Source organism: Onychomys torridus, chromosome 1 (assembly GCF_903995425.1).
Source record: "Onychomys torridus chromosome 1, mOncTor1.1, whole genome shotgun sequence".
Taxonomy (NCBI): domain Eukaryota; kingdom Metazoa; phylum Chordata; class Mammalia; order Rodentia; family Cricetidae; genus Onychomys; species Onychomys torridus.
The window spans coordinates 80042540-80064580 of NC_050443.1; the positions used below are offsets into that span (position 1 = coordinate 80042540).

A 22041-nucleotide genomic window follows, 5' to 3' on the forward strand; every position below is an offset into this window, starting at 1 on the left:
GCATGACTGCTGCTTCCTGGAGAGCTCGCCACTCACCACACGGCTCTTGTGCCCTTGAAATATATTAGTTCATGTCAAGATGTGTAAAATACATAAGACTAAACTGAAACAAAAAAAGCTCGTTCATAATTTTCATAATTATTTTATATTGCAATGAAAACATTCTGGATATACTGGGTTAAAATATTAAAATTAAGTTTACCTTCTAAAAAAACTTTTTGGAATGATTATTAGAACACTTTCCACCACACACATGGCTCAGTCTATTTCTATTGAGAAGCCTGGCCTCTGGGGACCTTGGTGAGAACGAAACCAGCCACCTCTGCCTGTTCCCCTGGCTCCCTGCTGATGAGGAAGGACAGACACTATGGAGCACACCTGGGCAAGCCCCTGGAAGTGTGAGGTGAGCGAACAGGTTTCCAGGGTGGGAACGGGAGGGAAGCGCCTCTTGACACCTTTTCCACCTTTCATTACTCAAGTGTGTGGGGCTGGAGATGTGGGACAGGGTAACAACAGGTTTCAATAAATAAGAAGTGGGATGGTCAGTGGGTCCCGCGCCTGCGCGGCCCCACATAAATAATCAGGTCCTGAGGCACAGCAGAGACAAAACGGGCTGGACTGGCAGCCACCCCTGCTACCCGCAGACACTACCACAGGAGCATGGGAACCACAGGCCAGAGGCACTCTTGAGCCACCATCCTCCACTCCCGGAGCTTGAAGGCAGCAGGATGGCCTGGGACTCTGCATGCACCAGAGCCCTGTGCAAGTCGGGTTGTTTTTCAGTTTCATTAAAAATAGCAGGGTAGGGGCAGGCACATGCATGAGCCCCTTCTGAACGCATTGCCATAATAGTCCCACAAGAGCCTTGAAGGCCAAGGCCCAGAAGCAGCAAAAACAGGCCAGATAAAGCTATTATTAATGGGAGGGTAGCAAAGTCAAGCTCCCCCCAACAGGACTCAGCCCAGAACTGGCAAAGAGCTGAAAAGGTTCTGGGAACTGAGCTCTCCTCCCCCACTTAACAGTCAGAAAAGCTGGAACCCAGGTACTCTGCCACCAGTACAGGGCTCTTTGCTACCCCTCCCTTTTGTAGGGCCTGCCAGAAGAGAGGGAGACACATCCAGGGTCCAGGATGTGGTAAGAGTGGCTAGTTCCCAAGGCACAAGCTGGGGACCGAGTACAGACACCACTCCTCCATCAACCCAGATGCCTAAGGGACAGAGGGCTCCTATGATGTGTTCAGGACAGGCACAGGGTTAGGGCACCCTTCAGGGAAGTAACTGGGGCTGCAGGGATGGGGTGGGCTCTTGATCTCCTGCTCACTTGCTGTGCCGCAGGCTGCCTCCTCAATGGGGCGGACGATCCCACCTCCAGGCCTTGGCCTTGGCTGTTTTGTCTGCTAGGCCTTTGCACCTTGGTCCTCAGTCCCAGCTGTAGCTCTCCCTCCTGCAGGACGCCTTCAGAACCTCCCAGGGCAGGGAAGAATGCAATTCTAGACAGCCCATCAGATGACCAGGTTGCTTTCACTGAGCCGGACCACATAGCGGTTCTCCTGGGAATCAGGATTGAGGGGCCAGAGCTGAGTCAGGAGGCCACTTGGGCTTCAGAAAAGCTCCCCATATTGCCTCCTTGGGCCTTTGTTCTGTCAGGGTTGACCCAGGTGCTAACAGAGAATTCCCCCCCCCCCCAGCTCTCACCTCGGCCTTGTTCTCTGCTGGGGGCTTCAACCACTTAGTATGGCTTCCACCACTTCCCAGCAGTGCCCGCTGCTCAGGGGGAAGACCAGGCTGTGGGGAGTCAGGAAGATCACCCCCCGAAGGCCCAGCCTCCGTGATAGTCTTCACCTCAGATGACAATGAACTGGTCCGCTGCTCAGGAATGCGAGCCACACGGAACCTGTAGGGAGAGGTGGTACCAACATCCATGTCAGAGAGGGATCCTAGGACAGGGAAGACACCTACTAGGTCACATGCAGTTTTCAAGGTCACAGATTGAGCCTGTACAAGAGCCCTTCCTAGCTCCCCAGAGACAAGGCTGTTTGTGCCCGGCTCCCAGCAACCCTCCATCTAGTTAGAGGTGGACAGACCCTTGGCCTAAGAAGTCCCAGGTACGGTAATACCAAGACCATGCCTCAGGGACCCAAGAGTTCCATGTGAGATAGCGTAGCTGGGAAATGATGTTTTGGCCACCTACATTACACAGAGAGGCCCAGGAAAGGCTAGTCAGAACTATGTTGACCCATGGACCTGCCTGTCTCCAGGATGTCAAGTTATTCCCCGACCCTGCTTTGTCTGTGCCCACCTTACCTGCCCACAGACAAGATGGTGATCTCACCCTGACGTCCTGTCTTGGCACTAGCCTTGGGGGCCCTGGATGGGTTGGGCAGGAGGGTGGGGGCAGGAGTGGTGGCCGCTGCCGCCTCAGGAGACAGCAGCACCTCTGGCCACTTCTTCTGGCTACAGCGGGAGCAGCAGGAGCCAGAGAGTGAGGCCAGGCCCTGCACAGTGTGGAGGTGATGGCGATGTGGGCAGATGTGTGGCATGCTAGGGGAGGCTGGTAGCAGCCTGCAGGAGAAGAAGTAGAGATAGTCACCAGGGCAAGCCAGGGCAGGAGATGCCATCAAGTAAAGGGACACAGGTGACGTGAAAGGGAACAGACCCAGGCGCGGGGATCCCCAGGAGGCAAGCCGATTATCTGAAGGCCCCACGCCTCACCTGGGTATAGGCCTGTGGCTCGTCTGTACCAGCTGTTTGCTGTGATATTCTTTTAACAGCTCCTCCAGGGCCGCTGCATTCTCTGTGGGCAGGTGGAGTCAGAACCCAGCTCCAAAGCGAAGGAGCACCCCACTCTGCAACTCAGCAGACAGCCCCTGCCTACTCCCACATCCCCTGTCCTGGGCCTGTACTATGGGCCCTTCCTCCATCCCTCACCAGTCAAGAGGCAAAAGCACCCAGCACCCAGGGTCAGAGTACCAGTCAGGCCAGGGCTTTGGTGTGGGGAGGCAGAGCTAGGCAGGACTTTTCCCAAGCATCATCTAAGGTCTCTGGAGGAGACCCTCCACTCCCAGGCATGGGGTGAAACAGGAAGACCCTCTCTTCACCTTTCTTCTCTGTGATCAGGCGCACCAGGACTCCAATGGTGTCCTCGTTGGCATCCTCTGTCCTATAGGCGGGATTGATCCCTGGAGAAAAGAAAAGGAATCCATGATTCTAGGAAAGAAGGGACTCAGGGCTCCCAAGCTACACCAGGATCTGCTGGCAGAGGGCGCTACAGTCCTTGCTCAGAGTTGCAGCAGAGCCTACTGTGGCGTTCAGGTGACAAGACCCACAGGCCCATCACCTAGACTTAAAGAAGTATGCAGTCATCTTTATCACGCTGTACCAGCAGCTCCAAGTGCTCAGTTGGTCTCGGGACCATCTAAGAACCCCACCCTGCAGACTGCACCAGCCTCTTCTGGGTGGGTGCTGTTCTGTTCTTGGCCTTGAGGGCTCTCCTTGCTTAGACCTCCCAACACCTTTCTAGGCCCATTACCTCTCTGCACCCCATCCTCTCCATGGAACTACTTAACAGCTCTGGGCTCAAACTCAAGGGTGTGAGAATGGGCCACTGGGATGGGTCCTGAGCCAGCAGCATTGTCCTAAGATTTGTACCCAGGCAGCAGCCAACAGTTAAAGTCACTAGGTTAGCAGAAAAGCAGTCCTACATCAAATGGCCCTGACTTGGACCTGGAGAGATGGCTCAGTGGTTAAGAGTACTTGTTCTCGCAGAGGAGCAGAATTCTGTTCTCAGTTCCCACATGGGGGTTTAAAACAGTCTGGCTCCAGCTCCAGGGGATTTATACTGTCATCTGGCCTCCGTGAGCACCAGGTACACACTTGCTGCATACATATATATGCAGGCAAAACATACATACACATAAAATTAATTAAAAATAATAGAATATTCCAACATATTTTACAAATGACGCTGACTTATTACCCTCCTGTCTACTCCCTTTATAATTCAGTTAGGGCTGGAAGGGACTCTGGAAAGCTGGAGTAGGAATTGTTGTGTCTGCTGACTTGACCAGGAGGCTACTGAGGGCCCAGAGAAGTGCATTTGCCCACAAGGTCTCTACCCTTCAGGAGGCATTGGTCAGCAAGAGAAGCAGTGGGCCCAGGGCTTCCTCCGCCTCCTTCCAGCACTTGTATCTCAAACCACAGTGGAGCTGAAACCTGAACCCTCATAGCGCCTGCCAGGATGCTGGCCCTGCCAGCCCTCCTGATGCAAGGCATTCTCCTGCTCCACACCAGGGGCCAGAGGTCACTTTGAACCAGACAACTGGAGCCTTCTGCCTCCATAGAGTCCCAACCCACAGTGGAGCAGGGCCTCACCCAAGGCAGAAATCTCACCAATGCCACTGGCCCAGCTTTCTGCTTCCCCTCTGTCTGTTGCCATAGCTCGGCCCCTTACCATCTCCATGTCAGTCTGCACTGTTCCCATCAGGGCTGCTGACGGCACCCCCAGGAGGCCTTCCTGGTTAGCCCTCTGCAGGCCTCTCCTGTCAGACCCGTAGACCAGGAAGGTCCCCTCCAAAGCCCCGACCCTCCCACCTGGACCCAGTCGGGTCTTACCGCTGCCTCCTCCTCCAGGGCTGGGCCCAACTTCCTTGTGGGCCGTGCAGTGGTAACCCTTCCGCTTGAGCAGGCTGCACACCAGAATGCCCAGAAGCCCCATGAGGCAAAAGACAGGCACGATGGCAATCACCGCATACTGGGCAGCTGTCTCCTCAGGACCGCCTGCCCGAGTGCCATTCCCAGACTGCCGAGGCTCCCCATTGCTACTGGTACCTGCCGCCACTTCCACACCACGCCGGGCCCGTCGCCCTGACTCTGAACACCAGAGGATGGAAGCAGGTCAGCAGAGGAAAACATACAAATGAGTTGCTAGGCTGCACTGTTCTTCCTCTGCCTGACCAGAGACACGGTGGTAATCTTGCCCTGATGGCCTGCCTTGGCCTAGCCTTGGGAGTCCTGGGCAGGCCGGGATAGGAGGCTGGGTGCAGGAGTGATGGCAGCAAGTCCAAGGACCCGAACATAAAGCTGGGGAAAACTGACATCCCCAAGACAGCCCACCCTGCCACACTAGGGAAACAAAAGCCAATCAGTTATCCAGTGAGGCTTCCTTGGGCCTCAACCTACATTTGCCCCTCATGCTACGTGTGTAGAGTGAACAGACAGACACATATGGCACACTCCTAGACAGAGGGAGACAGGATTCCTCTTCACAACAGCACATGAATTAGTAGTAAGAAGTCATGTGTTCACAGGCATTGCAAAGGCACTTGTGCATGCTCAGATGCATCTGTAGGGCTCTTATGGAGAGGTTGGGGACAGCACGACCAAATAGGGTATGCACCCTCAACCCTAACGGCAGCTGCCAGATGTTGGATGGTCTCTATCACTCAAAAGTGAGGTGGCTGACCATGTGGCTGGACACCTGGTGGCTTCCTCTTCTCCTATGGACTGGAAAAGGACCTACTGTCCCCATGTGGATGCTGCAGAGACTCACTGAGCCCTTTCCTACCCCACCATCTGCCACTCACCCTCGCAGCCACCAGTACTTGGAGGTGCCCTGGAGCATGGCTGACATGGAACATAAGGAACTCCCCGAGGCCCAAACCATCTGCAGGGAGGAAAGATGTCACTGAGGTCCAGAAGGAAGAATTGGTCCTTAGGAAACACTGGATTCCTTCCTACCAAGTGCCCTCCATGGCGCCACCCATCCATGTCACAGATGGGAAGGGAGGCCCAGCATGAACCCCACCCTCACCCTGTGCTCACCCAGCCTGGCAGTCTCCACACACTGTATCATGAGTTGCTGAGCCAGCCTGTGCCTCCAACCTCCTTCGAAGGCTACAGCGGTAATGAGACCGGCATGGATGGGAGTCCCAGGAGGCCGAGAAGGTGCCTGGGGGGCAGGTGCGGCATAATGTGCCCTTCCCGGGGTCCTGTGGCAGAGGAAAAAGATTACAAGGCCAGGAGCCAGGCCTAAGGCCCCTGGGCATCGAAGCCTAGGCCTTCTCGCCCTCAGGAGTCCTCCTGGGACAGGGCAGCATATCGCTCACCAGGTCAGGCTCCTTGCCAGGTGGACACAGCCAAGGAGTTATTGATGTTGGAGTGGCCAGAGGCCAGGGCAGCAGCTGGAGGCACACAGGTGGAACACAGAAGACATGGTGAGTGTTAGGCATGAGGCCTGAAGGGTCATCTACTCACTACCTGCTTCCTGAACAGGGCACGAATCGCAGACCACATGGGCTCCCTGGCAGGCTTCCGGGGCACTCTTAGAGCCTGCCTCTGCCAGTTCTGCTACACTGCCAGTGTCTAGGTAGAGGGAGAATTATACTTGCTTCTGGAAAATTCTAGAAAGCCCCAGACAGGAGCAGGACCTCAAGCCCTTGAGCCTCTGAATTATAGCTCTTTCAGATGAGTTACACCTCCTCACCCCAGACAGATGAGGAGGAAATACTTCCGAATTCCTCTGAGATTGTCTCCTTTCCTGCAGTACACCTCCCCTACCCCCAAGCTGGGCATGTCATTAACTACCCTCTGTTTATCATGCCTACAGCCAAGTCTGCAGCTGGTGCTTACCTACTATTCTGGGCCCTGGGCTGAGTCTGAGACCACATCCTCCTCTGTGACCTCCCCTACGCCAAGGCCACCCCATTCATACCCTGCACCTAAACAGAGCATGCCACGTTCCAGAGGAAGGCTCTGCTAGATGTGGGTTAATAGACCCCTCTCTGGTGACCTCCCTCTGCTTCCCACTCAAACAAATGGACTACCTGCCTGACCCCTTCTGTGGGAAGACCCTGTCCTCCAGCTTGGCCCCAGCTGTTAGGGCTAGGGGCAGCAGGCATAGAGCAGGGCCAGCCTTCAGGGCCAGCCTCGCTGAAGGCTGCCTCCTAGAGATCTCAGCCTGCTATCCCTGAGCTTCCAGAGCCCAGCAGAAAGACCACACAGACCCCTAAGGTGCTCTGACTCCAGCTCCAGAATCTGAGTTTCCCCATACTAATGCAGAGCCTACATCCAGCACCAGGGACTCAATTTCTTCCAGGTCCCCTCCTGCCCTCCTGGCTCTGCCTCACACCTGCCTGAGGCAAGCACCTTGCCCCCCAGCCATGCCTGCAAATGCTAGGAAATCCCTCCGGCCCATGTGGGAATTGCTGGGGAAAGCTGCATCCCGGCTCGGCTGTCCTGAGTAGAAGAGATTATGTCTGTCTCCACAGGGTCATGACTGTACACTAGGGAGTGCTACTGGACACTTCAGCACCTCGGAAGGCCTTGGGCTCTTCCAAGAAAGAGGTGAGTGTCTAAGTCCGCCAGAGCCTGAGACTCCTCAGCAGTGTCTGCACCCTCTTCTCTGGAGTGCTGGGGTGCATGCTCAGACTCCAACTGTTCCAGCTTCTCTGGGGGGCCCTTCTCCAACTCACCACAAAGAGACAAGGCAGGGGCCAGCACAGCAAGGTCCGCTTCATCATCAGGCCCTGGAGTGACATGGACCTAGGGCAGGTAAAGGACGCTCAGGGGAGTGGCCAGAGCAGTCGGCTGCTGTCTCCCTCCAAGCCACATTCAGGATGCCAGGGCTGCTGCCGGGGGCTGGGCAAGCATTTGGCCTACATGGCAGGACGCAGGTCTGAGCAGAGGTAGAACTGACCTGCCAGCCTTCTAGGCCTGGCCAGGAGGAAGGGAAGCTGAGGGCTCCAGCTCAGGAGGTTTCCCAGAGCAGGAAGTGCTTCCTTCCCCTTCCATAAACAGCCAGGTGCCCTGAGGCATCAGAGGAGGGGCAAGAGGAAGGAAGCTGGCAAAGGCCTGGGCTGGGGTTTGAGATGGCTCCAGCACCTCCAGCCTCTCACAGCCCCCAGGCCACTCTCACACTCTGCCTTAATTCTTGCAGGTTCTGCTACAGGAAGGCCCTAATCCTTCAAAGTCATCCCAGAGGCCTCCATGAACGCACTTCTAGAAGTCTGGCTGGAAGGCTGTAACCCTGCTCACTCTGTCACAGGCCCATTCCTCCTCTACACCTCCCCCAGGGAGGGTCCCGATCTAGAATTCAGACACACACACCAGACACACTTCTGCACTAGGGAATCAGGAACACCGGTGTCCACAGGGAGCTCCCTCTCAGAGGACACTATGGCAAACAGATTAAGACACGATGGTCCCATAGTGAGATGTTTCAGAGAACCTTGACCAATGCCAGCTTCCCAGCAGAGGGAGGCTCCTGGAGCCAGACAGCAGCACCTCTGGAGAAGTCTGTAGCCAGTGGACAGTTAGGACGGGAGGAAGGATTCAGGATAGATAACAGAAAGTCCACGTGTACTTCTCACAGCCAGGGTCGGGGTAGGGTGCTCATCAGGCCTCAACACAAGCTAGGAGTACCCTCTGAAACCCCAAGGTACTCATGGGCCTAGCCCTCCCCCACCCCATTGGACAGGGGGTCACAGGCTGTTTTAATGGCAAGCCTGGCAGAGGACTTGTTGCTCACAGGAGGTTCCGGGTCACGGGGCCCCCTCTCCCTCTCCGCTGGCAGCCAGGCTTCCTGGCTGGAAACAAGAGGGGAGCAGAGGAAACCTATCTGCCACCTGACCTGGGCCTGGCCCCATAGAGACCTCAGCAGGGTCAGGGATTGAGTTACACCCAGGGGAGGGGGAGGGGCTGGAGTCACATCATCCAGGGACTCTCCAGGTCACTGGCAGCCAGCCCCTCTTGGGCTCCAGGCCAACTAAGGGGAAAACCAGGGACAGGGAAGGACAGGCTCCAGAGTCGGGAAAGGCCACCCGTGGCAGTCAACACTCAACAGATGGCACTCCTGACTCATCCCTTGACCTGTCCCTTCTCAGATTCAGTCACAGAACTGCCTTCCAGGTTCTGTACCACAGTGTCCCTTAAACCTTCCTGGCCTCCGTGTTCCCCCAAGACCATCCATCTCCCATGGCCCCTCCACAGTCCTTCAGAGGATCTCACTATTACAGACCTGACCATAACCCCAAGTCTTCAGGTTGTCCCCACAGCATGCTCCCAGCCCCAGCAGCCCTTTACGTCCCCAGGCAGCCCAGAGAGCTAGGAGAAGGGGTGAAGGTAAGGGGTGGAAGGTAAGAAGTAAAACCCCAGGGGAGAGGCCCGGGACCATCCGGACCCTAACCGCACCTTCTGAGTGACCTGAGCCTCAAGGGGAGGCTATGCAGCTGCATATCTATAGACAGGCCAGAATCCCAAAGGAAAATGGGGGTCCAGAAGCCCAGCCTCAAAGCCAGTAGGCCCACTCTGATATACCCACTGACTGACAGCCGCCACCCAGCATCCCTTGCCTTCTAATTATGCACCTTCTAATTACCACACAACTGCCACTTACTCTAGTCTGGCTGCGTGGCCCCCACTCTCAACCAGACTGAATCCCTCCTGCCCCCCTCTGCCTGCTCAGGCACATGCATACATGTGCACACCTGCCGCTGCAACCTCTGCGGGCCCCCTCAACCTCCATCTTCTAGCATCCAAGCTACTGCCCCAGAAACCCTAGGTAAACAAGTCCAGAGAAGCCCCTAGGTTAGGAGGGTCAGCAGAGTTCTCCATACTTGTCTTGTCTAGAAGGCCAAAGCCTAACTCCTGAGGGCTGAGCTGACAGAGAGGGGAACACAGCAGCCTGAGAGTGAAGGGTCACGCTCATGACGCCCGCCCAGCTCCTGGGTACCCGAGGGAGGACAGGGTTAAGGAGGTAGGGTTCTAGAAGTGAAGGAAGTCCACTCACAGGCCACTCCTCCATCCCCCAGCCCTGAGCATCCACCCATCCACTAAGTCCCTGTGGGACCTGAGCCTCCAGCTTCCCCAGCTCTGTTTCCTCATCTGCAGGAAAGCTTGTTTATCTTCTGTGGCAGAAGCCTGTCCTGAAGCTTAACCCAGGTAATGGGCCTCAAGTGGGTCACGGGACTTCCTCCCCACACACCCGAGGGTGGTAATTAAGTATTTGTTGGCTTGCTTGTTCGCTGCTTGTCCCCCAACCAGACAACAGTCAGGCCAGGGATGTCTGTTTTATTCACCACAAAGCCCAGCACCCAACCGAGGCATGAAACTGGATGGCTCTACCAGGAGACCTCAGGGGGCTTTCTTAAATGTAGCCCTCTGGAGAAGTGCCCAAACAATTAGAACAGAAATTCCCTGAGCACAAGCCAACTAGCAAAGCTGCAGCAGGGCCCCAAACTGCAGTAGAAGTTGCCCCAGAGAGGAGCAGCCCTGGAGGCCTCACAGAAAGAGGAAGCTGAATTGCCTGCCCAGGCCTCAGGCAGCTTCCTCTTTCCTAGAACCGAATCTCTGGGTTCACCCCTAGCCCCAGTCGAGGCCCCCCAGCACACTCCCTGAGATCTTCCAAGGCCTCTGTCCACTTCTGACCTCTAGGTCAACCTTACCTGCAGCCTAGGTTTCCTGACAGATGTGAGTGTGCCCCGAGCCCGTTCCCCAACCCTCAGAATGGTGTCCCAAGGCACCCCTGAAAACCTCCTCACACAAACATGTACCCAGACTCCAGCCACCTTGGGTTTCTCTCTCAGCTACTTGAAGCTTCTTTCAAGTCACAGAGATGTGTGTTACCTGTTGTTTCTTTTGCCCAGAACCGTCCTGTCACTTTTGGCCAACACCTACTCTTTCCTGCAGAGCGCAGTTCAAAGTCACTTCCTCCTGGAGGCCCCAACCACCACCCCTACCCTCAGCAATGGTGCCATTGGCCCAGCCCCTTCTCACCACAAGCTGTCCTGTATGCCCAGTGCTCCGCTGGGTGTGGGCCGCACTGGGGTGAGAAGTGGAACAGATGTCTTCAGTAGCCTGCCCCCCTCTGCTCCTCACTGGCTGTGCAGCTATGGGGCCCAGGGTAGACAGCTCATAGAGGGTGAGATGAGAGAATTCACATTTAGTTCTCAGCACAGGACTGGCACAGAGTAAGTCCTCAATAAGCATGCACTACACTTCACTGTGCCTCAGTTTCCCCATTTGTAAACTTTAAAAAAAGGAAGAGCACATGTCTGACCAGAAAGTGTGAAGCATAGGGAAATTCTCTTTTGTATTTATGATCAGCCTTCTAGCATGGGATCAAGTACACAGGAAATGCCCAGTGGGCCACTCTGGGGGTGGGAGGTACAGGAGAGGATCTGGGAAGGCTGGCAGGCAGAGCCCAGGTCATGCTGAGCTTGCACTTTTCTCAGGGCCTACAGGAATCGGGAACCCTGAAGCATACAGCAGAGGAAGCGAAACCCTGATTTGCCTCTAAGCAGGCAGGTGAGCTGCCAGCCAAGTGAGGGCACTGGGGGAGAGGGAGGTGGGTCCAGGGTCTGCCTGGGGTAGGGTAGGGAAGAAGGCAGATTCTGCTTCCTAGCCTATGGCCTTCTTTGCAGCCTCTGGAGGCAAGGGTTGCCTGGAAACACAGCTGGACACAGGCCTTCCTCAGCAGTGGCTACACTAGGCGGCTACAAAGGCAACATCAATAGAGAAATCCAGGTTAGCAAGGGACCCAGTGGTTCCCTGGCAACTGGGGCTGAAGTAGGGCAGTGCCCACACTGGGCGCCAGTTAAGGCTGCTAGGCATTGCCGGCTTCCCTAACAGAAGGGGGCCAACCTCAGCCAGAGACTATCCCTCACCCTGGCTCACCTCCAATCCATGTCAGAGAGGTGAACATTCCCTTTTCAGGCCTGAGTAAACAGGTTGGGGAAGTCACCTGTGGGGGTCCCATAGCCAGGCGGGGATGGAGCCCAGGACTGCCTCATCTCTGCCTTTCCAGCCCTGAAGCCTAGTCCTAACTCGGCAGGCAGACACACTCAGGAGTGCTTGCCAATCTGATGGCGAGAAGGCTAGTGCCAAAGTGTGTGGAAGGTGGCTCACACAGACAGACGGGAGCTCAGCTGAAGGTCTACTAGAAAGACCCGGGCAAGGCCTGTAGGAGGTATGGTTCCCCACCTGGCAGCCTCAGGGTCTCTCAGAAGTGCTTGTACCCATGCTCTTTCGGATACTGTGCTAATTTATACCAGGGCACCCAGGACAGACCACTAGAAACTACAGGCAACAAGAAGCCTGGGGAAGTCTGGGAATTCCCGGAGGCAGGAAGAGCGGCTCCCAGGGCTGCTGTTGAGGCTGAAGGCTCAGAGATAAACAAAAGCTGCCTGGGGGCTATGCAGAAAGAAGGGCATCCCCACTCCCGGCTTTCTCCCCATGCCACCCACACTCAGGGCAGCAGGAGCTGGACATGGTTCTGTTCATCAGCCCTCCTGGCTGCCACTGGGCCTGCATTTCAGCAGCTCAGGTGGTAAGGCAGGCAGGAGGGGGCTGAGAGGGCTAATTGACTCCTTAAGGCTAAGGAAAGAGCTGAGGCAGCCAGATCTGGCTCTTCCCTGCTCCTCTGGGCTGAGTAGAAAATGGATGCAGTCTCTCTCCGTCTTAGGACAAGTCTGGGGATAAAGAAGATGGTGGTCACCCCGGGACAGAGCTGGAGCTCCCCGATGACCCCCTCAGGAGTCCTACTTCCTGTCCAGGTCAAGTCCTACTGGATCTCTCAACACGGGCTTCCACGGTCCATCGCAGAAACTGAGGCTGAGCTGGCTTGGCTGAGTGAGAGAGGACCTGGTCTAGGGCTGGCAGACAATTCCGTGGGTTAAGGCTCCTGCCACCAACCCTGAATGACCTGGCTTCGATCTCTAAAGGGAAGAACTGACCCCTGCAGGTGTGCACTGACTTCCACACCACCACCCCGTCAATACAAAAGAAACAAATACATGTAACAGATTTTTTAAAAGGAAATAAGGCTTACCAACCCTGGAAAGGAGACAAACAGGCAGTTCTTGCCCATGTCCCCTTGCCTGGCCCCCACCAGCTTTAGTGTACACCAGCCTTTAAGAACCACGAGACACCCCTGGACTGCCTCCTCTTGCCCTAAGGCAGGACAGCAAGGGCCCAGGAGGGAAACACTCAGTCCACCTCTCAGTCATGAGGCTAACCGCCCCCCCCCCCCGCCCCGCCCCAAGTCAGCTTGGCTGCTGCCCTGGCCACACACCTCCACTTTTTATTGAACTGCTAATGAGTCAGGATGGCCTGAGACTGCTCAGCATTCACCCTGATACCATCATCCCTATCTGGTTGACTGGAACAGAAATTTAGGGAGAGACTGAGGAGACACCACAGGTCTCCTGCTCACTCTCCAACTCCTTGGGCTTGGGTGCTGAGGAGGGAGGCCTGGGTGGGCATGTGGATGGTGACTGTGCCAGCGGGGGCAAGACTAGGCTCTGGGACAGCCCTCCTGAGCAGAAGCTCTGCCTCTGTCACTAAGTGGATCTGTGACCTTCAGCAGGTCGCTCTCTAGAGTTTTGGGGCCTCCACGGATGTGGAGGGGATATTTGGAATCTCACTTAAGCAATGCTGGCCAAGATCTACCAATTCTTTGTTGTTTTTGTTTTTTGAGACAGTTTCTCTGTGTAGCCCTGGCTATCCTGGAACTCACTCTGTAGACCAGGCTGGCCTTGAACTCACAGAGATCCGCCTGCTTCTGCCTGCTGAGTGCTGGGATTAAAGGCGTGTGCTGCCACCATCATCCGGCTAGAACTACCCGTTCTAACATAAGGGCCATAGGAGGAACTTGGCTCCAAACAAGCAATGTCCAGCCAAGACTACCCAGGTGCTACCCAGGTACTTGGGTGCCGAAAGCACTCTGTGAGGAAGCCAAGTATGTAAGTCTCAGCAGCATGGGACCCATACCAGTGGAGCCTATGTGTGACTGCTCCCTCACAGCTGAGACCAGAGTCAGAAAAGCAGAGGACTGAGCAGGGACAGTTCCGAAGTTCACATGCAGCCCCACCTGCCATAACTCAGTTGACCTCATGGTATGGGGGGAAGATCCAGAATACACAGGCTAACAGCAATTCTTTTTTGTTGTTATTGTTTTGTTTTGTCTTTCGAGACAGGGTTTCTCTGTGTAGTTTTGGTGCCTGTCCTGGATCTCACTCTGTAGACCAGGCTGGCCTAGAACTCACAGAGATCCACCTGCCTCTGCTTCCCGAATGCTGGGATTAAAGGCATGTGCCACCTCAAGCTAACAGCAACTCTTTCTTTACAAGCAGGCCTGAGCCCAGCCCCCACCCTATCCTTCGGGAAGTTTTCCTATCGGGAAACCCACTCAGCCATCAGTTCTCCATCTCCTTTGACCCTTTGCCAGTAGTGAGAAGGCTGCCTGAGAGGCAGAGTGCAGGGCCCATGGGCTCTCAGTTCCTTCCCACCGAGAGCATACATAGGGCCAAGTTTAGTCCCTTCTCCCAACCGCTTGGACCCTGCCTCTAATTGGCCACAGAAGGCCCCTTCATCCCCCTCCATCTGTGCCAACCAACCAGGCAGGCATACTCTGGGAGCCACATGGGCAGTTATTAATAGAGTGCTCGTCTTTCCCAGGGTGGGTGGCCCAGGAAAGAATTCTGGACTTCAAGGCCATAGACCTTCAAGGCCATTGGACCCAGTGGCACTAGGTCTGAAGGGTCCTTCTCTTTGATTCCCTGTTTCCTTGCCTATGTCTAGAAGGACTGAGAACTCTCTGGAGGACAGGGCAAAGATCTGATAGCCTCAGGGGCTGAGCACACAGCGGGGAGGCAGCACTGGTTTTTTTTCTACCTAGCCAGCAGCACCAGGTTAGCATGCACGAGGCTCCAGGTTCAATCCACAGCACCGAACCGAAGAAAAGAAAACAGTTGGACACACACAGAGAGCAGGGCAGAGCTCGAACAGAAGTTTGCAAAGCTGTGACAGAACCTGCTTCCCTTGCTGCCCAAGTGTCCGGGATCAAGCGGAAGGGGGGAAAGCAGAGAGGAGAGCTAGGGGCTGAGCGTGCCCTGCCCTTCTTGGAACCTTAGTCTCTCCCTGTGTAAAGTGGGGCTCAGCCTGCTGGCTGTGACTCTTGGCTCTGTAAGTTAGGCCCCTTGCTCCATGTTTTGTACCAATGGCAGACACAGGCACCTCCCGCTAGCAATTACCACACCAAATAGAAACCCAGCTCAGCCCCACTGTCATCCCCAGAGGCCCAAGTTCCCACAACGGTTTGGCTTGGATGGGGCAGAGTAGAGCTGGGGGACTCCACAGAGGCTGGGCCAGGGGGAAAAGTTAACCCCTAGTTAGCCCTTCTCCCCTCTCTCCTTCTCCTGGCCCTGAGCTATTTCTACCTCTATGCTAGGGATGGAAATAACTCGGGCTCAGCCCCTGGAGACCAAGACAGCTATTTTCAACAGCCCCCAAAGCACAGCTCCAGTCATTCCAGGGAGGACTGAGGGACACCCTGGTCCCCAGCCCCAGCTCCAGGCCAAGCATCAGCAGTGCTCAGAATTAGAAGGGCTATCTGGGAGGAATGGGGATTGGGCAGGGTACAAACACAAGGTCACTCCATCTGCTCCCCACCACGGCAAATGGGTGAGTCAAAGACTCGGGGATGGGGACCTGTCAAGTATGATGAAGGTCACCATCCCTGCCTGCCACCCTGGGCTGTGTTGCTAACTCCAGCTACTTCAGAGCCAGGACTTTCTGGTGATCTCTAGCTCAGGGGGAGCGAGGGAACAGGAGAGCCATGTAAAACACCCACTTGCAATTTGTCAGCCAGTATGCACACCAATCTCACTGCAAACTCATAATGGGACACCTATGCCTGGCCTGCCAGCCCAGGTCTGAGAGCTAGGAGCTCAGATAAGCCATGAGCTATCACCAGGAGGGTGGTGATCCTCTCCAACACCTCCCAGGGTTAGAAGACTTGAGTTCCAGTCTTGGCGCTCTCCTGACTCTATGTGACCTTGGATGATGCCACTGTAGTTCTCTGAGCCTCAGTTACTTTGTCTCTAATTGTTACTGTGTCTCAGAACCACTGTAAGGATTCAATAAAACAGTGCATTACAAAGTGTTTACAGCAGAGTCTGCCACTGCTACCTCAAAGTCAAACCATTTTCGGAGGATTACAGAAAGCGGAACCTCCACAGGTATATTCTATCAGGTGTGGGACCCCACTGCCACCTCTGGAGCTAGGGAGCCCAGCTGCACCCATTCTACATGAGTTGCACTAACCCTCTTATGGGAGCAGGGGCCTCAGAGTGGTCTTTCCCAGATGGACAGAACTCCAAGACTAGACCAGAGACCATTCATGGATGGAGAATATTCCCTCTCTCTCCAAACAGGGAGCTGAAGAAGAGACCTGAGTAGAGAATGTCTTTGGATTGAGATTTCAGGATCTAAAAGAGCAGGCGGCTTTGGAGTGGGAATCTGATAGCTTTTCCAACCTTTCACCAGCACATGGGTGCAAACTTTCGACCACTGTATCACCAGCAGAAATCTGCCCCCGCCCCCACTGCAGTCCTTCTGCCTGGAGGGGAAAGAAGAATGGAGAAGACTGACCCAAAAACAATAGAAGATCCTAAAGTGATGATTCACGGGCTATTCACACTTCTGAGCAGGCTGGGAGACTGAGGCCCAGCACAGGCAGATTCTGATAACAAGAGAGAGGATACAGAAGGCCCCAGCCAGATGTTGAGGACTTCGTGTGTGTGTGTGTGTGTGTGTGTGTGTGTGTGTGTGTGTGTGTGTGTGTGTAGTGGAGATTGAAACCACCCACTAATCTGAACTCCTGCAGGGTGCCTTCCAGAGATCTTTATTCCCTAGACTCCCGATCTTCCTTGCCCCCTCAACTGCTGGAAGCTGTTCCTCCTTCTGTCTCCTTACTCTGTCCTGAGTCCGCGCACGCGCGCACGCACACACACACACACACACACACACACACACACACACACACACACACACACACACACACACACAACACACACTCACACTCTCTCTCTCTCTCCCTCTCTCTCTCCCTCTCTCACTCTCCTTGTCTCCTTACGCACCCTGTGGCCCCGTGATTCAGGGCTTGCTCAAGTTATTTAAGGTTCCTCTCTTCTACCTTATACTCACAATTTTTACTGGCCCTAGCCCCGGTCAAACTGCAGGCCACATACAGTGACCCCAGTGACCCAGGGTCTCTCCCACACACAATCACATACATACACTCCTGTCTCAGACACACAGAGCCCCTCTGTGTCGCCCGCTAGGCTCGGCGTCACCGCCCAGTGTCCCAGCCACACGTTTACCCGGGTCAGGCCGCCTCATGCGCCGTGTCACCCACAGTCACGGGCTGACACCGTTCAGAACCCCCCCTTCCCGGCAGCCCCGCGTTGCAGCCGCACCGAGGCGCCGCCGTCCCGTCCTGCAACCGGCTCTGGTGTCAATCCAAGTTCCCGGGTTCCACCGACCCCTCGCACGCCAAGTTCCGCTGCTTCCTCTCGCGCACCTTCTGACAGTCTGCGCAGCGCAGCGCCCGGTGCGGGAAGGACGCGCAGCCAGGGGGCTCCGGGACGCGCGGGAGGCGCTGGGACGGGACAGGACAGGGCAGGAGAGTGGGGCTGCCGCATCCGCAGCGCGGCAGAACTTCCTGAGGGCAGCAGAGCGGGGCCGCGGGCCGAGCGCGCCCTCCTTACCTGGCCGGCAGCACCAGCTCGGCTCCGCGTCCGACGCGGAACCCGGGCCCCGTTAGGCGAGCGCTCCGGGCCGGCCGCGCAACCTGCGCGCCTTTTGAATGAATCGCCGGCCTAGCCGGGAAGCTGCGCGGCCCCGCCCCTCGCGTCACGGCCTCTGGCCCCGCCCCCGACGTCAGAGCCCCGACCTGCCGCCCCTGGCCCGGAGCCCCCCAGCCCGCAAAGGGCTCGCGAGTCTCCCGCCAGGCCGCACCGCTCTACATCGCCCCCTCTCGAGCCTCCTAGGAACTGCAGGGGCTGCGCGCCACGGTCTGGCGGCGACTAGGATGCTTTTCCGATGCGTCCCTTTGTAGGGGAAGGGTGGCGGGGAGGTGGGGGCTCCAAATCGAGACATTCGGGCTTGTGTGACGAAGCGAAAAGGGGCTCGAGACTTGAATGCTACTCACTCAGGTGCTGTCACCTTTGTCTGCGTTGCTAGAGCCACAGCGGCCACTTCTTGGGAATTTTCTTACTTTTGGAATTGGTTGCCGATGAGAACGACCTCGGTGTTTTTGATGAAGCCCAGGCTGGCTTCTAGAATCCCCCACCTGGTTTGTAAGCGAGTCTGTAAGAGAATGCTCACCTGGTGAACTCCTTTGGGACCTGGCCCAAACACCCTCTCCTCCAGAGCAGCTGGTGCCTCCCCCAAGTAGGACAGCAGACACTCCTCGCCCTAACACCGGCTGTGTGGCTCTTTCTGTCACCAATGCCAGCTATCTGAGTGCCCAGTGGAGTATCCGAGAGACCAGGAGTAGAATTGTAATCTCAGGACTGGGGAGGCTGAGTCAGGAAGCTCCTGAGTTCCAAGCCAGCGTGGACTACATATGGAGACCTTGTTTTCACCAACACTCCAACAAACCAAAACAACAACAACAAAGAATGCCCAGAACTATGAGACATAGTTGGAGAAGCCGGGGCACTACATGCACTGTGTTCTTGCCTCTGTAAATTGTGTCCCTGTGTGGCAATGGTCTGTCAGGACTAGAAATAGCCACTCAGCTGCCATAGCCTCCTCCTCCACCCCCCACTCCCCACCCCCAGTACATTCAAAGGATGGAAGGTGGGGAAGGAATTCAGACAGCGTGGAGGACCCAGGCAGGGCTGGGGATAGAGGCCTGGCTGGGATCAAGATAATCACAGCTCACTAAAGAGTTTGAAGAAGGTAAATAGGTCTGCTGAGAATAGCTGGGCTGGGGTGGGATTCTAAATAAACTGAGTCATAGAATCTGAGCCACAGAACGGAGAAGAAAGGTCAGGTCCCCAGAGTCTGGGAAATTCCAGGAGGAGAACCAGACACCTGAGAGAAGACAGGGAGGAGAGAGTTTCCATTTTCCTGGCTGAGCCCAGGTTTCAGGGACAGAGCAGAAAGAGTTCCAGGTTCCTGGTGTCAAAATGATGATTCCAGCAGGCCTAGTGATATGTGCTTTGAATCCCAGAGCTCTGGAGACAGAGACAACCAGATTTTTGTGACTTCTAGGCCAGCCTGGTCTAGATAGTGACTTGCAAACCAGCTGGGGATACAAAGTAAGGCCCTGTCTTGGGGAAGAAAAAAAAAAAGACCCCTGTATCAGGAATCTTAACAAGTCTTATTAATAAAATCAAACCCAAGGCCAGTTATTGGGGTGAATGCTGGAAGATCAGAGAAGCAGAACAAGCCACAGCTTTCTCACAGCTGGTCTTGTTTCCTCAGACTGGAAGTCTCTCAGTCCTCATCCAGAATAGGTCTCAGCTGAACTGTGCTGCTCAAAGCCTAAAAGTTTAACCAGCCAAATGCTTCTAGTTTCTGGTCTTCACGCCTTATATACCTTTTCTTTTTCTTCCCCTCACTCCCTGGGATTAAAGGTGTGAGTCACCATGCCTGGCTGTTTCCTATGTGGCCTTGAACTCACAGAGATCCACCTGGCTCTGCCTCCCGGGTGCTGGGATTAAAGGCATGCACCGCCACCACCTAGCTTCTGCTATGGCTTGCTCTGACTCATTTTCTAGCCACCATTTTTGGCTCTGTATCTAGTGGCTGTCTGTTCTCTGACCCCAGATAAATTTATTAGGGTGCATAATATTTTGGGGAACCCAATATCACCACAGACCCCAGCCCATTCAGTGTCAATTGTACCCCCCAAATCTGGGGGTAGGGGCTATTCCAGGGCCCCACATCACAGTCCATCAAGAAAACCCACAGTGGGGAACAGTGAAGCGCCCAAAGTAGCCTGGATGTCCTCTACTTCCGATTTTTTTTCTTTTCTCTTTTTTTAAAAAAAGATTTATTTATTATATATACAGTTCTGTCTGCATGTATCCCTGCAGGTCAGAAGAGGGCACCAGATCTCATTACAGATGGTTGTGAACTACCATGTGGTTGCTGGGAACTGAACTCAAAACCTCTGGAAGAGCAGCCAGTGCTCCTAACCTCTGAGCCATCTCTCCAGTCCCCTCTTTTCTCTTTTTGAGACATGGTCCCTCTATGCAGTCCTAGCTATGTATGTAGACCAGGCTGGCCTCGAACTCACAGAGACCCACCTGCCTCTGCCTCCTGAGTGCTGGGATTAAAGGTGAGTGCCACCATGCCCATCTTTCTAAATTTTATTTTGTTTTAATTATCTTGTTATAATTTATGTATATAGGCATTTTGCCTGCATATATGTCTAGGTACCACTTGTATGCCTGGTACCAAAGGAGGCCAGAGCAGGGCATCTGAACTTACACATGGTAGTTAACCTCCATGTCAGTATGGTATGGGAATTGAATCTGGGTCCTCTGGAAGAAAAATCAATGTTCCTAACCCCTGAGCCATCTCTCCAGTTTATTATTATTATTATTATTATTATTATTATTATTATTATATTATTATTATTTTAACTTGTATTCTGGGGATTGAACTCAGGTCACAAGCAGTTTACCAACTGAGCCATCCCTTAGCCCTTTTTGAAACATTTTCTTGGTATAAGAACATTCTATATGCCAATTTTCAAATTCCAAATGATGGTATTTCAGGCCCCACTTAATAAATAGTCCAAATAGGAATGTAGATTTGTTTTTGATGGCTAATCTGACTTTCCCAAGAGGGCCCAGGCCCATCTCTACTAACCACTCTTTGGGAATCTTTGATCAACCCCCACCATGAGTCTGCACCTCTGAAAACTGGACAGCCAACCCATTACCTGACTGCCACTCTCTCTCTCTGTGGAGGAGGCCACCTTCACAGTGCAGATTCCCGGGAGTGCACCTGCCTCACTCCTGCCTGCAGCCTTGCTTGGGAAGGAGCCTGATTACTATTTACTGCTGGTGGACTTGCTGGCATCCTGTCCAGCTGATGGTGACCCAAACCCTCCTCAGCAGGAGCCGTCCCCAGCAGGAGCTGTCCCCAGGAGTCTGGAGCCACTCTGTAGCTAGGAGACAGAGCAAGCAGGTGAAGCCATACAACTGGGTCTGGTGTTTTTATGGCACTTGGAGAGTCGTGCAGCTCCAGGAGAGAGTTAAAAATCAAAGGTTCTTAAAATCCTGGCATCTCAGGTGACCTCACGGAATCCTGGCACCCACTCCTGAGTGCCGCAGAGACTGTCTTGTGTAAAGCTGCTCACAGTGCAACTGGAGAAGGCCGGTGCACCGGCTCTCTGTGGTGGGTACTGCTGCACAAGACCGCAGTAGGTTGGAATGAGTTGGTATAGTGACCCACAGGCAGGGGCAGGGTCTTCAAGTCCCTGCCAGGCCTGCTGAGGTAGAAATTCTGTGTCACGCTTGCTTTCAGAGCTACCAGGATTCTTGTTGCTTGAGAAATCTTTGAACAGGTGGCTGCAGGTGCCCCCTGCCGGCCATCCTGGAGCTCCAAGCTGGAAGGACTGTCATCCCTGCTTTTCCAGTTAGTTCCAGAACTCTGTCGGCAGCAAAAACTTCAGATATTCAAGTCCCTTGTATAGAATGCATAGACTATCTGTATGTAGCCCTATACTTTAAATTCTTTCTAGATTACTTGTAATAACCTACACAACATAAATGCTATGTAAACAGTTGTTATATTGTTTGGACCTGCTCAGGATAGAAGCAACTACTGTAAGTCTAAATTTTCCAGGTATGGTGACACACACCTTTAATCTCAGCACTCAAGAGGCAGAGGCAGGAGGATCTGTGTGAGTTCAAGGTGGTACATAGTGAGTTCCAAGATAGCCGAAACTACATAGAAAGACCCTCTCTCAAAAAACCAAAATAATAATAATAAATAAAATTTCTATCCATAGTTGGATAAATCTGAAGATACAGAATTCATGATACCAAAGGCCACCACTAAGCTACAGGCCTAAGTTTCTTTTTTAAAAAATTATATATATGGGAGTTATATTTATTTCCAGCAGTGGTGACACATGCCTTTAATCCCAGCACAACAGAGGCCTGGTCTACAGAGTGACTTCCATGACAGCCAGAGCTACACAGAGAAACCCTGTCTCCAAAAATAAATAAATAAAATTTAT

General features: G+C 54.2%; 1 protein-coding gene across 4 annotated transcripts; it reads right to left on the reverse strand.

Moving 5' to 3' along the window:
• Positions 1 to 119: 119 nt before the first annotated feature.
• On the reverse strand, positions 120 to 17694 carry Relt (RELT TNF receptor). 4 transcript variants are annotated; one of them, XM_036188937.1, is made up of 12 exons: positions 17373 to 17694; positions 9186 to 9197; positions 7469 to 7538; positions 6104 to 6178; positions 5820 to 5986; positions 5582 to 5661; positions 4611 to 4868; positions 3098 to 3178; positions 2712 to 2793; positions 2304 to 2561; positions 1695 to 1893; positions 120 to 1549 (listed from the first exon to the last, which is right to left on the reverse strand). In XM_036188937.1, exons 1-12 carry the CDS (start codon positions 17474 to 17476, stop codon positions 1502 to 1504), a joined length of 1434 nt encoding a protein of 477 aa, XP_036044830.1. In that variant the 5' UTR covers positions 17477 to 17694; the 3' UTR covers positions 120 to 1501. The 4 variants fall into 4 exon arrangements, with proteins under 4 accessions (XP_036044830.1, XP_036044815.1, XP_036044824.1 ...); XM_036188922.1 differs by lacking the exon at positions 9186 to 9197 and having other exon boundaries at positions 17543 to 17694; XM_036188931.1 differs by lacking the exons at positions 9186 to 9197; positions 17373 to 17694 and adding an exon at positions 17252 to 17313.
• Between the last annotated feature and the right edge of the window lie 4347 nt (positions 17695 to 22041).